Genomic DNA, 15641 nt, shown 5'->3' on the forward strand with positions numbered 1-15641 from the left:
GAAAACAATACATTTAAACTCACACTTTGTGTCTGGGAGGTGTCCGGGACCTGGACTTTGCTCGCCTCCCTGAGGGGTCTCCCTGAAGAGAACTGTTGCCAGGGTGCCTCCGAGGGGACGGACTGCGGCTGCTGGAGCGAGAAGGATGTCTGCGTCTGTGAGAGGCCTTACCATGGTCATTGGCTTCCACATCTACATCCCTACTGCTGTTCCGCTGAGAAGCTGGTAGCTGCAAAGCAAAAGAAAAATTAAAATCACCTACGATTCAGGTAATTTTATCACATTGCTCTACCTCTTTCAAAACTTGGAAACTGCGATCCTGCAGTAGGCATGTCTAGAAAACCACTCTTTTCGATAGGAAAAAGCCATACCTCTACAATCTAGAACCCTGCAATGTGTGCATCCTTTCATGTGCCAGGGAACCACCTACAAACCCCATCCTACCATCACCATACTCCATATATTGCCCCCAAGGCCCAACCTCTAGTTTCCACATTTTTATACCAAACAAGAATTTAAAAACACTGGTGTATGCTTCAGACGATAGCATGGTGGGCGTTATGAAAAAGGGAGAGCTATGAACTAAGAGTGCCTGAATCACCATGAATGGGAGATTTTATTTGTCTCACATTGCGCTCAAGTTCCCTTGCAAATTGATGGGACAGAATACGCAGAATATAAATACTGGGGGGTAGGAGATGGCATATGACACTATCTTCAAGCAAAAGGGGTACACAAAACCTCCTGGCCAAAAGAAGCATCTCTTCCTAGGAGAACACACAGATGTGAAAATATGCCTAAACCAGAGAACAAGGTTGATGGGAAATTTCACACATTGTGGGAAATATTTAATGATCGTCATTCCTTGCATTTCAGGGTTCCAATGATCCCAGGGCAGGTGAGACCCAACATCTCACATCACACGAGTTTAATCAAGTAAGCAAAGGACTGGCAAGAAAGCTATGATCAGTTTTGGTAAATGGGCTCATAATTTGCCTGCGTCTGTTTCTGCTCCTAGACAACGGCAGATGAGAAAAGTCAGGTGTAATGCCCACCCGACAATATTAACACAGGGAGAGGATACAGTTGCTCAATGTTTACTGAAAGCATTTGATTTTTTGTGGAATAAAACAATTAAATTGGGAGATGACAGAATGAAGTACAGGGAGTTGAGATTTGCACATAGTGAAACCATTTTGGTCAAGTAGGGAAGCAGAGATCAACATATTACCAAAGTCAGAAACTTGGCATTTGACCAAATATCCTCAATTTCCTCTCCTTGCCAATCATTCCGATTTTATATATAGCCTTTCATACTGGTGTTCTGCTCATTATTACACATATCCACATTCTTCAAGTAGAGCAACACTACACCACAGGTATGCACTTGACTATAATACAGTTCTTCTAGCTGCAAAGTCTGAGTTTACCACCAAAGCACAACTCCCAAACATTGCATTTGCTGTAATCTAGTACTGTATACTGATGTGTTTTTTTCCCTAAAGACTCTAAAACGCTCCAGATGATTAAAGAACCAGGAGATCAATGTATCCAGAATGAAACAGTTCTGGTCAAATGGAGAAGCTGGGTTTAGAATCTGGATCTTACGGTTCCAAAGTCAGAAACTACACTGCTAGGTTTCAGTTGAAGCTCTGAAGTGGTTTGCTTACAATGTAGTGCATTATAAAACCTAAAATAACTACATCTGCAATCGGCAGCCTTCACTATTTTAAATATATTGTAGTTCATTCATCTGTTATTCTGTTAATTTCTATTCTAAAATGTTGTGCCCAAGATCGAAACAATGTTGGTCAAGTGGAGAAGCTGGTATTAGCATCCATATCATCATGTTACAAAGTTTATAGGTTTGTGTTAGGAAAGATTTTCATAAATGTGAATCTTCCTCACCTTTGTCAACGGCAGACTATTTTGCTTGGACTTGGTCATTATTTTGCCTTGTCCCTATGTGAGTGGGAATCTCTTTCCCCCCCTCTCACCTAGTTTTTTACTCTTTTTATGGGTGACCTTGTGTTCATTAGAATTTTCAGAAATGTGCTCATTCCTCTCTACCTTAGAGACCCCCAGCTCTTTTGCTGGACTTTAGGATTTCGACTTGTTACCTTGAGAGAGTGAGACTCTTATCCCACTCTCTAATATATTTTATGTGGTTTTGAACTCGGTTTCTTTTGGTTGTGGAGAGACACACTCCATAGGCATCATTGTTTTACATTGTGACACAGCACCTTCAGTGCAGTGGCCCAGGGAAGTCTTTTAGATTTCCCAAGGTTTAAATACCTTCACTTGGATAAAGTACTGTTTCCAAGAGCAGTGAAGTGAAATTGACTTCAGTTACAATGTAACTTTCTAGACCCAGCACACACTATCTTACAATAGGGTGCTGGAGGGGTTACTTAGTATCCCCTTTGTCTAGTCTCACATGTAACATTTTTATATTACCGTTTCCTTGAGCTAGTGGCAGTGGTTTACTTTTAAATATTGTGGTGTGCATTTACCGCAGGCTGTGTTCGCAGCTGCAGTAAAGCATCCAAGGGTGCCATTTTTGTCAAAATGGCCCAGTCTTCTTTTTTCGCCATTTCTTTGTGGAGAGGTCCTTCTTGAGATTTACTCTGCGTGCCAAACCAGGTTTGGTCCCTTGGTTCCTTTTGCCTTTGGCGGGATTCACAAGTGAAGCATGCCTCTGGCTCCAGGGTGTCTGGCGGGGGCAGGAAGCGAGGGAGGTGCCCGAAACTCTGTGTGCTTAGTCTCCTAGGAGACAGGAATGCACTTTTAGGCGATTGGCTGGCTGGCTGTCCGGCAAGGACAGACACCCTGCTGGGTGAACGACAGCCAGGCAGGAATGAATGGGAGAAACCTGCATAAAAGGCAAGGCGTTTTGGCTTAGAAGGCAGAGTCGACCACTGGACAAAGGAATCCGAACAAGAACTTGAAGAGGACGCCTGCTGCAACTCCTGGACCGTTGGTTTGTCTGGTGAAGCCCTGCTGCTGTGCTGAAACTCCAATTTCTTTTCGACTAGAGAAGCCCTGCAAGGACGACTTCTCCCCTTGAGTTGGTGGGACCAATCAACTCCAAAGCCAGCCACCTGGACATCCTCTCAGAGCTGGTTGAAATTCCACTGCATTTGGAGTGGAATGGATGGAACAGATGGAATGGATGAAATGTATTGAATGGATAAATTGGATAGAATAGATAGAACTGATGAAATGGATGAATGGAATATATGTATATAGAATTGATGGATGGAACAGATGGAGTAGACATGAATGAATTGAATGGATGGAATAGATGGATGAAACAGATGGATAGAATGGATAAAATAGATGCAACGGATGAAACGGATAGAAAGGATGGATGAATGGAAGGTTGGAAGGGATGGATGGAATGAATAGAATGGATAGAATGGATGAAATGGATCGAATGGAATGGATAAGACTGATGAACAGAATGGATGGATTAAACTGATGTAATCGATGGAAAGGATGGAATGGATAGACATGTGGAATAAATGGATGGAATGGAGGGCATGGGTGCATGCAGAATTAATGAAATGTTTCTATATGGAATTTGACTGATGAAATGATTGGAATGTATGTATATGGAATTGATGGATGGAAGGGACGGAATTAACGGAATGGATGGACGGAATGAATAGAATGGAAGAGATAGAATTGATGGAAGTGAGGGAAGGCATCGGATGGATGGAACAAATGGAATGAGTGGATGAAGAAAAGAAACGGATGGATACATTGAATGAATAATAGAAGATAAGGAATAAATGGAGTAATGCATGAATAGAACAGATGGTTGCTGGAATGAACCGATGAAGAAAAAATTGGATGGATGCAGTGATGGAATGGATCGATAGATGGATTGGATGAAATTACCCTACTCTTGAGCTCCCGTGTGCCCCCACGCACGTGTCTGTGTACCCTACAAACCTATTCCCCATGCGGTTGTTCTACCTCCTTATGCCCTACCCTTTCACTGTAATCCCAGCTACCTATCACTGTGTGTTCATGTGTCGCTGCGCTCCTCCCTGCCATCCTGTTCCTGTGATCTTGCTATGTATCCCAATGCATTACCCAACCCTCTCATCACCATATGTGCCCACTGTGCCCATGTGTCACTGTTGTACTCTGCTTTCTTGTCCCCCACACGGTTATATATCCATATGCCCCCTCCTGTCACAATAAAATCTACCCACTGTCACTGTGTGTCGATGTGTTCCCTGCCATCCTGTTCACGTGCCTGGTCTCGGGCACTTGAAAGATGAACCATCACTCTTATCACATCACTACGCCTACTCTCTTCTATACACCATCACACATCTAGAACACAGACATACCCCTGATTAATTCGGCATAGCTGTCCACATACGAACACTACCGCACGAACACCTCATCAACCTAATAAAACGCAGCTGCTCACATATTCATCCTTCAGGCCTAACGCAACCAAACCCAGTCTGGATGTCCAACCACCAGACTGCAAACACATCCAACTAGTATCTTCAACACCACACCTAACGCTAGGATGCAGCTACCATACAACAACTACACCAGCTGCACACATAACTGGTGCACCCACGCACCCTATGACACCATCTTTCTCTACTGACCTGAACTCCGGACTCCCAGGAAGCAGGACTGACTGAGCCTAAGCCACCTCAACATAGTGCTGGACCCCAGATGCAAGGAAAACCCATCTCGACAGCTAGGAACCACAGCGTTGCTATTTGCGGTAGACGCAAGGAGCTGAAACACTGCAGAGGCACTTGTTTGAAGATTGCCGGCTGCGGTCGGTGACCGTGCCATTGCAGTGCAGGAGTCCCCAGACGTCCTCCCTCTTGTACCCACGACGAAGGCCCAGGAACATCAGAATCTGCAGAGCTGCACAGGAACAGAAGTCATCTGCTGCACTTTTCCTTCAACCTAAAGGCACTATACAGTCTAAGAGAACTTACCTCTTGTTGTGTAACTGCACTTGTTCTCTGTTGGCGAGACCTGTTGTGGTTGCTCTGTAGTTGCTGAAAGCTTCTTTACTTCGCAAGTCGAAACAGCCTTTGGCCCTGCTTTGAATTCTTTTCTACAAAGAATTCTAAAACATTGTGCAAGACTTTTACTTACCTGCCAGAAGTGCTTCAGCCCACCTAGACTTTTGCCCAATTGACTTTGGCCTAGCCTGGCTCCCTGAATGACTCTTCTGCCCTCTGACATTGTGTTTTGTCTTCCTTCCAGGAAGGGGGTTAACTAACTTTGCATTGGGGGTTGCCAAAAGTACTCACCTGTTTCAGAATATTTGTGTGATCTCTTGTTCTGTTCTAGTCACCTTTTTCTTTGCCAAACTGATTCTAAAGGCAAACTGTGGTATGTTAATGTCCACAGTGTCCTAGTTACTAAAGTCACCGAAAGGTGTAGTAAGTGTCTGTGTGCCATCCCAAAAGGGTACTTACTGGTTTAGAAATATCAAGAGTGTGGATTTCGGAGTGTATTTGTGTGTTAATATTATAATGGCCCCTTCTGAAGAAGGCTTACTCTGACTGTTGAATAAATGAATAATTGTTTAATCAAGAAACCTTGTGCGTAAGAGTTTATTTGAATACTTGTCACTGTGAATCTCTGTTTAACTCCCATACAGCTGACATTGACCCCTCTTGAGATAAGCCTGGGTGCTCAACACGCTACCAACCTGTGTAGGTACAGACATACCAAAGGTTGGGTTCCTATTGCCAGGAGGTCAGGGTTGTTGTAGTGCACCCAAAGGGTACTGCATACAATCATGCGTAACATGGTCCCTTAAGTCGTTGTTGAATTTGAGCTTTTATTCTGTTCGGATTGTTGATTGATATTGCCAAGCGAATTATGGTCAGAACGTTCGAGATGATCTTTGTTTGATTTCTCAAATGCTAGTTCTGCATCTTCTGAGAAATATGGTTCCCTAGGATCTTTTGGTATGGTTGCGCTAGATTTCTCTTTTGTGTTCCACTTTATAGTCTTAACAGACTCCAAATATATGATCTGCTGAGGATCCACTTGGTCCATGTTCAAGTTGCCACACTTCTTATTCTGTCTTTTGATTGCTTCTTTTGTGGGCATGTCTAAGTGCTTCTGGGTACGGTCACAGCTAGGACTGGTCTCTCGCTGGAATATTTTCATCATATCCATCACCGCTGTTGTCATACAAGCTTTATCATTATGACTGCTTCGTGCAATGTCAGAAAGACGAGCCTGCCATTGTGCTGATGTCTCAGCTTCCACGTGAAATCTTCATTTTATTTTATTTGTAAAGGATTCCATATGCATTTGTTTAGTATGGATAAGCGCTAGCAAAGTTGCTTGATCTTTCATTGCATAACTGATAGTCTCATACAATTTGAGAAAGGGAGCAAGTGCAATTGTGGACGCTGCCATCAGAGAGTTTTCTAAGTCCATAATTGTGGTGGGAATTGATGGACAGGCATCCTGTGATTTTTGTTCACATTGACATTGCACCTATGGCGTTTCGTACTGATTGTTGCCATCACTTTGATCTGTTGGGGACACGCATCCATATTTCCTCTCGCTCTTTAGAATTTTGTTGTATTGCATTCTATCCTGAGCAATATCATTCTTCTGTTGAGCACTGAAGTCAGTTTCAAATGTTGAGCAGGGGCCATACTGCAGCGGAGTTGACGCAGCGGAACCCTCGGACGAGGCCTTCCTATGGTTCACAGGATCAAAGTTCACGACCAGGTGTGAAGTATTCTGAAAACTCTTTGTGCATGCCACATAGAACTTTAAGGCACAAGCAACGTGCAGCAAGTGCAAGGCCCTTTTAGCCGGAGACTAAGATATCGGGGGGAAAAAAACAGTAACACCAAAGGCTCGTTGAGGTGGAATTTCAACGGAACCTTCAGGATAAAAGAGGGGTTCGTCCGCAGCACCACCCTCGATTTGTGGAAAGTCAGGTATGGTTGCTTGCAGGATAGGGCCTGGATCTCACCCACCCTCCTAGCAGAGGTGATGGCCACAAGGAAAGCCGTTTTCCACGAGAGGAACTTGAGAGGTACCTGATGCATAGGATCGAAGACATGCACCCCCCCACCCCAAGAGCCTCGTCAGAACCACGTTCAGTTCCCACGCCAGAGTAGGAGCCTCCACTGGCAGGAAAGATCAAAAAAGTCCTTTGAGGTACTCCTTGATGAGTCATTGAGACCAAAGTGACGATCTTCCTGGAGACCTGATGTAGCGGGACATAGCCGCCAGATGTAACTTGATGGAGGCGTGGGCCAGCCCGGCCTTGGCCAAGGAAAGCAAGTACGGCAGGATCTGTGGGGGCGTGATCCTCCAAAGGGGTAATCTTGTGTGACCGGCCCCACGTAGCGAAACTCTTCCACTTGTGACCATAGGACTTCAAGGTCGACGACGCCCTGGCCTTGGCGAGGACCTCCATGCAGTCCGCTGGCAACTCGTATCCTCCAAACTCTAGGGCTGCAGGAGCCATACCCACAGGTTCAGCGTTCCTGGGTTGTGATGCATTATTGCTCCTCCTTCTCTGTTGAGAAGATTCGGAACCACCAGCAGCTTGACCGGAGGCAACGGCAACCGTCTGAGAAGATCCGGGTAGAAAATCTGTCTCGGCCACGCCGGGGCGATGAGTATTAGCCTGCATTGGCACTGTCAGAGTGTTGACTCGTAGCAGGAGAGGGAGCGGAAGAAACGCATACAGAAATAGACCTTGTCACAGGAAGAAAAACGCACCCCCGGCTCCTCAGGTGGAATCTGCTGGCATTTGGAGTTCACGGCCATCGCAAACAGATCGATCTGAGGCATGCCCCCATTTGACCAAGCTGCGGCCCACCTGATCCTGCCGAAGTTCCCACTCGTGGCAGGAGCGCAGTTCCCCACTCGGGAGTCTGCAATGGTGCTCTGGACTCTGGCCAGGTGAAAAGGGACAAAGAACATCCCATGTCGGACGGCCCAGTGCCACAAGTTCTGCGCTTCCTTGGAGAGTGCTGCGGATCGAGTGCCCCTCCGTTTCCTGATGTAGAACATAGTGGTGGTGTTGTCCGTGAAGACCCTCACCACCTTGCCCTTCAGAGACAGGAGGAATGACTTAAGTGCCCAGAACACTGCCCGTAGCTCCAGGATGTTGATGTGGAGACCCTTCTCCTCTGGTAGCCACAGATCTCTGGCGTGCAGACGTGTGCGCTCCGCAGCCTTCCAGGGAGGCGTCCATAATGACCGCCTCTTGGTATGGAGGGTTCTGAAATCCTGTGCCCTGGGCGATGTTGGAGCGGACACCCCACCATCCTATCGCCGGACGGAACTTGTCATCGAGAGGGATCTTGCCCATGAAGCTTCTGGACACCTGTATCCAGCGAGCGCCCAGGAAATCCTGAAGCGGCTGCATTTGCAACCTGAAGAGCCGGATGAAGTAAATGCAGGACAACATCATGCCGATCAACGACTTGATGGCCCGCACCGTGTCTGTCTTCGCCGAGGACAGTCGCTGCACCTTCTCTTGAATGGCCGCCACCCTCTCTTCCGAGGGGGACGCCAGCCTCAAAATGGTGCCTGGACACCGTATTGAGCCTGGCGCCTAGTAATAGCGAGTTCTGCGATTGAGTTTAGCAGGACTTTGGATAGTTGACGGAGAATCCCAGATCCGTCAGTAGCTGGACTGTCGTCTCCGTGTGTCCGATGGCCAACTCCCGCGAGTAGACCTGAATGCACCAGTCATCAAGGTACAGATACTCGTGTATGCCTCATATACGTAGATGGGCAGCCACCGGCGCCAGGCACTTCGTAAACACTCTGGGGGCTGACTTCAAGCCAAAAGCTAGGGCCTTGAACTGATAGTGCTGTCCCTGCACCACGAAACGTACAAACAGTCGATATTTTCCTGTGAATGGGGACGTGGAAGTAGGCGTCCTCCTGGTCCAACAACGTCAAGAAGTTCCCTCTTTCCAGCTAGCCGAGCACGTGTTGCAACATGACCATCTTGAATTTTTGAGACTTGAGGTATTTGTTCAGACATCGTAGGTCTAGAATGGGCCTACAGCCCCCTGTCTTTTTTCTGACCAAAAATGATCTGGAATAGACTCCGAAGCTCCAGAGTCGTTGGGGAACTAGCTCTATCGGCACTTTTCCCAGCATAGCCCATACTTCCTCCAGGAGCCGAGTGATGTTCTGCTCCCGACGGGCAACCGGAGGGATCCGCGGACACATGCGCTGAAACTCCAGGGTATGTCCTTGGGCGAGAGCATCCAGCATCCATCTTTCGGTGGTGAACATTTCCCACTCGCTGACTAACTTAGCCAGCTGGCCTCCCACCGGGGTGCACGGGTGGGGGCCCGACATCCTAGTCGGTTCAGGTTTGCTTCGGCACTTGCGTCCTGCCGTGCGGGCGATGGCTACGCTGTTCTCCGCTACCGTAGGCCTGGCAACTGCCTCAGTAGGCTTCCTGAGTTGTGGATCTGGAAGGCTGACGGTACGAACAGGAGAAATCTTTGGAAGACCTGCTCAACTTTCCTCTGGAGGATCGAAGGTTAGAGCAGTGCTGCTGGAGGGTGCCCAGGGAACGGCCGTCTCCGTATCCGCCTTGATGGCCTGTAGGGACTTGTTGACGACTTTCCCAAATAGGTTATCTCTGTCAAAGGGCATGTCCAGCACCTTCGCTTGGACCTCCTGGCGAAAATTCGTGTCCTTCATCCAGCGAGGAAGACTGGCACTGTTCTGCATGTGCCGGAACCCTGTATCAGCAACGTCCAACGCTGCGATGCGTGATCAGATGATACCTCCCCTTCCTGGAAGAGGGCGATTGCCTCCATTTTCTTATAGTCGGTGAGGAACTCCAAAATCAGGCCCCGCTTGTACCACAGCTCCCTGTCGTACCTGGCTAGGATCACCAGTGTGTTGGCCGCCTTGATGGTAGACACTGCAATGTAAATCACCTTCCTTCCTGTTGCATTCATCTTCTTCCTCTCACTGTCCAGCGGGACTGAAGACGATGAGGACGGGTTAGCCAACCGTTTCCTCGCAGCCACTGATACCACCGAATCTGGCGATGGTCGCGACGCCAGGCACTTGTGTGCGGATTCCGGCACCCAGTATTTCTTCTACAGCCTATCCAGTTTAGCCAGAGCCGTGCAAGGGATCTTCATGAGGGCCAGGCCCTCCTCCCACACGTCGTCCAGAATGGGCACCGCCATGACTTTCCTCCTCTTGGCCTCGCGCCTCTGGCACAAGAAACCCTCCTTCCTGGTGTCTTCGCGCACAAGATGGAGTAGCTCGGAGGCTCTGGCGATCATGGAATGGAACGACCACACCTCACCCGGTGAGGACGCCCTAGGCTGGGATCTATGTGATTTTACCGAACCAAAAAGTTTGACTCCCAAAAGTCTTTTTTTTTTCAATTTTCCGCAAATATATATGTGGGGGGGGGGGGGGAGATCCCCCACAGCCCCCCCCACCTTACCCCTATACATTTTTTATTCACTTTATCCCCCCACATATATGCGGAAAATTGGGGGTCAGACTTTTGGAGGTCGAACTTACTAAGGTAATTGTGTACAATACCATAGGCTGCGGAGACCCTCTGCCCGCTGCAACGATATCCTTTTTGTCATCCGTCGTGGTCGTGTCTGGGTCCACTGGGGAGAGAGGGCCCGACGCGGATGTGGAGGATGAAATTTGAGCGTCGGATGATGTATCCTCCTCTTCACTGGCAGCTGAGCGGGGGCTTGAGGGATCATTGGAACCAGGCCCTGCGGCATCCTCCTCTGGATCGCTGACACCAAGGTGTGGAGGGTGGACAGGATGTCTAGAGACATCTCTTGGCAGAGCAGGCATGATCGGAAGACAAACCCTGTGCCACCGTCGTCGTCCTCTTCACCGTGTGTATGGACTCAAGGTCCTCGTCTGTGGACGAGACCTCCATGGCTTGGGCCATGGCCTGGGAGGGCTGATACGGGGGCCTCCTTGGCCCCGCCCCCTTTTTCCACCCTGAGGGGATGGAACCGGGTTCTGAGACGGCGTTCACTTTTCTGGCATGCCAGCACACTTTGCCAAAGTCACTGCAGCGGCTTCGCACCTCGGGGGCAGGGATACCTTCTGCGCTGCGGGGGCCATCTTCACAGGGTCAGCCGTTGTGAGAGCTGCAGCCACCATCTCTATCGTCAACATAGTTTTACTCTGCGCCGATTGGGCATTCTTGGCCAGTTCGGCCTTCTCCTCCGTCCGCGGCTTCTATGGCTTTTTCCCGCAGTTTAACCAGGTTGGATGATTTTCTCTTCGAGGAGGAGCTCGATTGCCGGCTGGCAATGGAGGTGGAGGGTGATGTCGATCGCGCCCTGTCCACCTTGGGACCCGCTTCCGCTGCGAACCCGGACTTGCGGTTCTTTATCTTGTCTTGGGCCCCTACGGATGAGGTGCCCTCAAAAGGACTTAAAAGACCACTCCTCGGACCAGCCGGTCCTGGGTGCGGCATGACCCTGCTCGGAGTACGGGGCAGAGGCCTTGGCGTTCAGCCACACCGCCAGTCTACTGTGCCTGTCCATCGTAGTCATCGTCGCCGTTGTCGTCGTCTTGGAGAAGCCGAGGCAGATCTCGCAGTCCCCCTCCTTGTGGTCCGGATGCAGGCAGTAGAGGCATTGCAGGTGCTTGTCTTCCACAAAGACATTCTGTAGCCTGCATTTGGTGCAGGGCTTGAAGAGGGACCTTCTCCTCCGTCATGGTCGCAGAGCGCGAAGTAGGCCCAATGGTCTTCTGGAAACTTCGACAATCTTCGCCCTTGAGGGGTGCTGAAATTCACGAACAACAGACCCCTGCTGTCAGCAGATGAAGAAAAGAGCAAACGGGCTCTTTTTGAACAAAAATAGTCTTTTCCCAACAAAAACATGAAAAAACTTAGAAGTAGCTTGCAGAGCAAACTGGAGGACTCCCAACACTGAAGGGGGCGGTAAAAATCTGAAGATGGCTGCCAGAGGAGGGGCTTAGGGAGAGGACTGTAATTGGATGGGTGCAGTATGACCCAGAGGACAGTGATTGGTTTAAAGGAGAAAGGCAGTTTGAAAGTGAAACTGTTTCTTCTGTTAAGGAGGATTCCCAGCCTGACGACGGAGAATATTCATGAGCATGTGAATCCATGCCAGACCCCATGCTGGAGAATAAAGGGTTTATTTAAATACAAGTAGACCAGGATAATTCTTATTTAATTAAGTACTATATTATATAAGCACAGTCATAAAAACAAACTCAATACCTATGGTATGCAAACCAAAGTCTTACCTTATTTAGAGGAGCAAGAAGCACGTCAAGGAGAGTCAACTCTAGGGTTATACATTCTGGCTAGTAATATACTATTATTGGGGAATAAGACAAGGCTAGATATTATTTTAGAATACAGTCAGTATTTGAAGGGCAGTTGACCCCGTCACCCATGCAGTGACACTCCCGTTATGAAATCACATAATAAACCAACCCAATTACAAGTATACACCTTGCAACATTACTTTTTAGACCACAGTTCAGAGCTAGTAAAACAACTCTGACTTTCTGGAGCGGCCTTAAGGGACTCTGACAAGTATGAACACAAAGTAACCATTTTAGAAGGCACTATGCAAACCAGGGAAACAAAACCCTATTACACTATAAGAAGAACACAATGTTATTCCCGGTAAGTAATTGACCCCAAAACTATTTTGGAAACGCCCTAAGCAGTTTCAGGGAAGGCACAACCCAGTGTTACAAGTTTAGAAGACCAGCAGCTATTCAATGTAAGTAACCATCTACTTTTAAGAGGGGCTTCAAGCAACTCATAAGACAAGTATTAACTTCTAGACTGTTTTAGGTCTGTATAAAGCAGATCAGGGGGTGCAAAACCCAATTACACTTTAAGAAGAAGATCATGCTATTCAAGGTAGGTAAACCCTAGTGGTAAGCTTTTACACTCATTCAGTCAAGCAATGATAAAACAGTACCAATACTTTTTAGAAGGGGAAAAAACACCATTCAAAGTTAGCAAAGCAACTTATATACTTTTTCAGAGGGTACAAAGCAACTCAAAAAGTATAACTTAACACTTTGTAACTTCTTTCACAGAGATACAGTTACCCCACTAATTCTTTCAGCAAGTAAGTAAGTTTACACTTGTTATGCGTGTCAAGACAGAAGCCTTTTCTTATCCAGTCCTTCCCTAGGCTATTGCACAAGTTCTCTCAGAGGCAGAAGAGCTCTCAGAGGCAGAAGAGCTCTCAGAGGCAGAAGAGGGACCCTAGTGGTCTAAGTGCCAGCTGTAGGCAGGTTGAGATAGGGTTCAGTTGCAGGAAAGTCAAAGTTCCATAGGAGATCTTCTTAAACAAGTATGTTATCACTTTCAGAGTTAGTTAAAGTGTTCAGGGACTTCTGAGGAGGCTCCCTATATGTGTTCCAGCATTAGGCCTGGGGAAGTGATATGGGCAAACTTCCAAACACACAAATCACCCACTGAGCCTCACAGGATGCACACCAGACTTAAGGTAAGTATTCCCCAAGCCTACACAGTACCTTAGGAGCAATGAAGAGCTTCGGAGTGGATGCCTTCTGGATGCAGCAGCACAGGACCCTGTCCCTGGATTCTTGGTCTGGAGACATAAGAACTGGACACCGGATGGGAACTTGCAGCAGCAGTTGTCAGGGCATGCTTGCAGCAAAGGTTTCTTCGCAGATTCTCGCAGTTCTGTGGATTTGGAGCCTTTTTACAGCAGCCAGATGAAGAAAGAATAACGCTGGTAGGAGTCTCTTCACTCTCTCGGTCCTACACTCTGGTGAGGGGACTTCAAGGATTTGAATCATGTCTCTGGAGAGCCAGGAGGAGGCCACCAAAGTTTCAGATGGATTAGGACTTTGGAAGACCATGCACCTCACAATGGCTCGAGGTCTCAGGGTATTGGGTATTGCAGCCCAGCAAGGTCACAGCACGTTGTGGGATGGCTCAGAATGCAGGTCTTCTGGAGCATCTGGGTACGAGTCGTCGCGTTCGGGAGCCCCAGGTCGATTGGAAGGAAGGTTTACATCAGGCTCTGGTTACTCAGCAGGCTCTCTCGAAATCGCTACAGACATCCTTTGTTCATCTTCCTCTTTGGTTGCAGCTCCAGTGGTCAACTTGTCAGCAGCTTCCAGGATCAGAGTATTTATCAGGATGCAGAGGCATAGCCAGGATTGTCTAACAAGTGGGGACCCCCCACTGGGAGTTGGCTCCTTTCAGGCAAGATGAAAGACAAAGGTAGCAGTTGGACTTTCCTGCAACGGAACCCTATCCTGACCTGCCCTGCCCACAGCTGGCTCCTATACCACTAGGGTCCCGCTTCTACCTCTGAGAAAACTCAAACTCTAGACTGGGGAAGGACTTCAATAAGACTTCTGTCCGGAAATAACAAGTGTGAACGTACTTCCTGTTCCTGGTAAAGAAGTTAGTGTGGTAACTGTTTCTCTGTAATAGAAGAAGTTACAAAGTGTCTAAAAATTATTACTTACCTTTGAGTTGCATTCTGTCCCTCTAAAGGTATACAAGTTTATTTACTTACTTTGAATAGTGTCCCACTCTTCTAAAAAGTATTAGTTTTGGCAGTGTTTTATCATTTTAAACTGTATGAGTATAAAAGCTTACCAATAGGATTTAACCACCCTGAAATACATTGTATCTTTCTAAACATGTGTTATTGGATTTTGCTTTCCCTGATCTGCTTTAGAGCATTTCTAAAAACAGTCTTGAGTTAATACTGGTCTTTGAGTTGCTTGTGGCCCCTCTTAAAAGTACAATAGGATCCTTACTTACCTTGGATAGCTTTTCTATTCTTAAAGGGTATAACTGGGTTATGCTTTCCCTGAACTGCTTCAGAGGGCTTCTAAAATAGTCAAACGTTTGAAAGTTATCCTTGGTTAAACTCACCATTCCTTTAATAGAAATTGTGTAATGGTTTAGATACCAGTAGGTTATACTGACCTTGAATAGCTGGTGCTCTTCTTAAAATGTAATATTGCTGAGTTAATTTCAATTAGTACTCTTACTTGCCTGACTGAAGTCACTCCGTGTGTGGCTAGAAGAGTACATGGTAAATTATTCCCCTGTGGGTTGTGCCTTCCCTGGATTGCTATAGTGAACTTCTAAAATAGTTTACCATGTGTCTATACTTATCTTCGAGTAGCTAAAGGCCTCTAGGTAGTATACAAGTTAAGTTACTCCCTCTGAGCTGTGTTCTTAAAAGTAACATTGGTGTGGTGACTGTATCCATTCTTTATGGAATAAAGTTACATAGGTTGCAAGATATACTTGTAACAGTGTTGGCCTAATTAAGTGCGTCTATAAGAGAATAACACTTTGTACTATGACCAATAAGGTCATACTGCCTTTGAATTACTTATTGTATACTGAAAGTATGCCTAACCTGGTTTTACCCCCCAAGAATAGCTTAATGCCATTATGAATGTGTTATAGGTTTGACTCACCTGGACTGCCTATTGCAATCAATCTAACAAAGGTTCTACTTTGGTTTGTTAACCATAGGTACTGAGTTGTTTTTTATAATTGTGTTTATATGATATGTGATAGTACTTTACTCTCCCAAGATTTATCTTTGTCTACTTTTATTAAAATATACCAT

The 15641-nt window shown here is 47.0% G+C and overlaps 1 protein-coding gene across 1 annotated transcript in view; it reads right to left on the minus strand.

The window, feature by feature from the left end:
• The window catches only part of CWC25 (CWC25 spliceosome associated protein homolog), a 309854-nt gene that overhangs the window by 192169 nt on the left and 102044 nt on the right, over positions 1 to 15641 (minus strand). Inside the window, exon 7 of the mRNA XM_069634697.1 lies at positions 24 to 229. Coding sequence (XP_069490798.1) covers positions 24 to 229 — 206 coding nt within the window. The remainder of the gene's footprint in view (positions 1 to 23; positions 230 to 15641) is intronic.

Source organism: Ambystoma mexicanum, chromosome 13, assembly GCF_040938575.1.
Source record: "Ambystoma mexicanum isolate Mex_15411 chromosome 13, UKY_AmexF1_1, whole genome shotgun sequence".
Classification (NCBI taxonomy): domain Eukaryota; kingdom Metazoa; phylum Chordata; class Amphibia; order Caudata; family Ambystomatidae; genus Ambystoma; species Ambystoma mexicanum.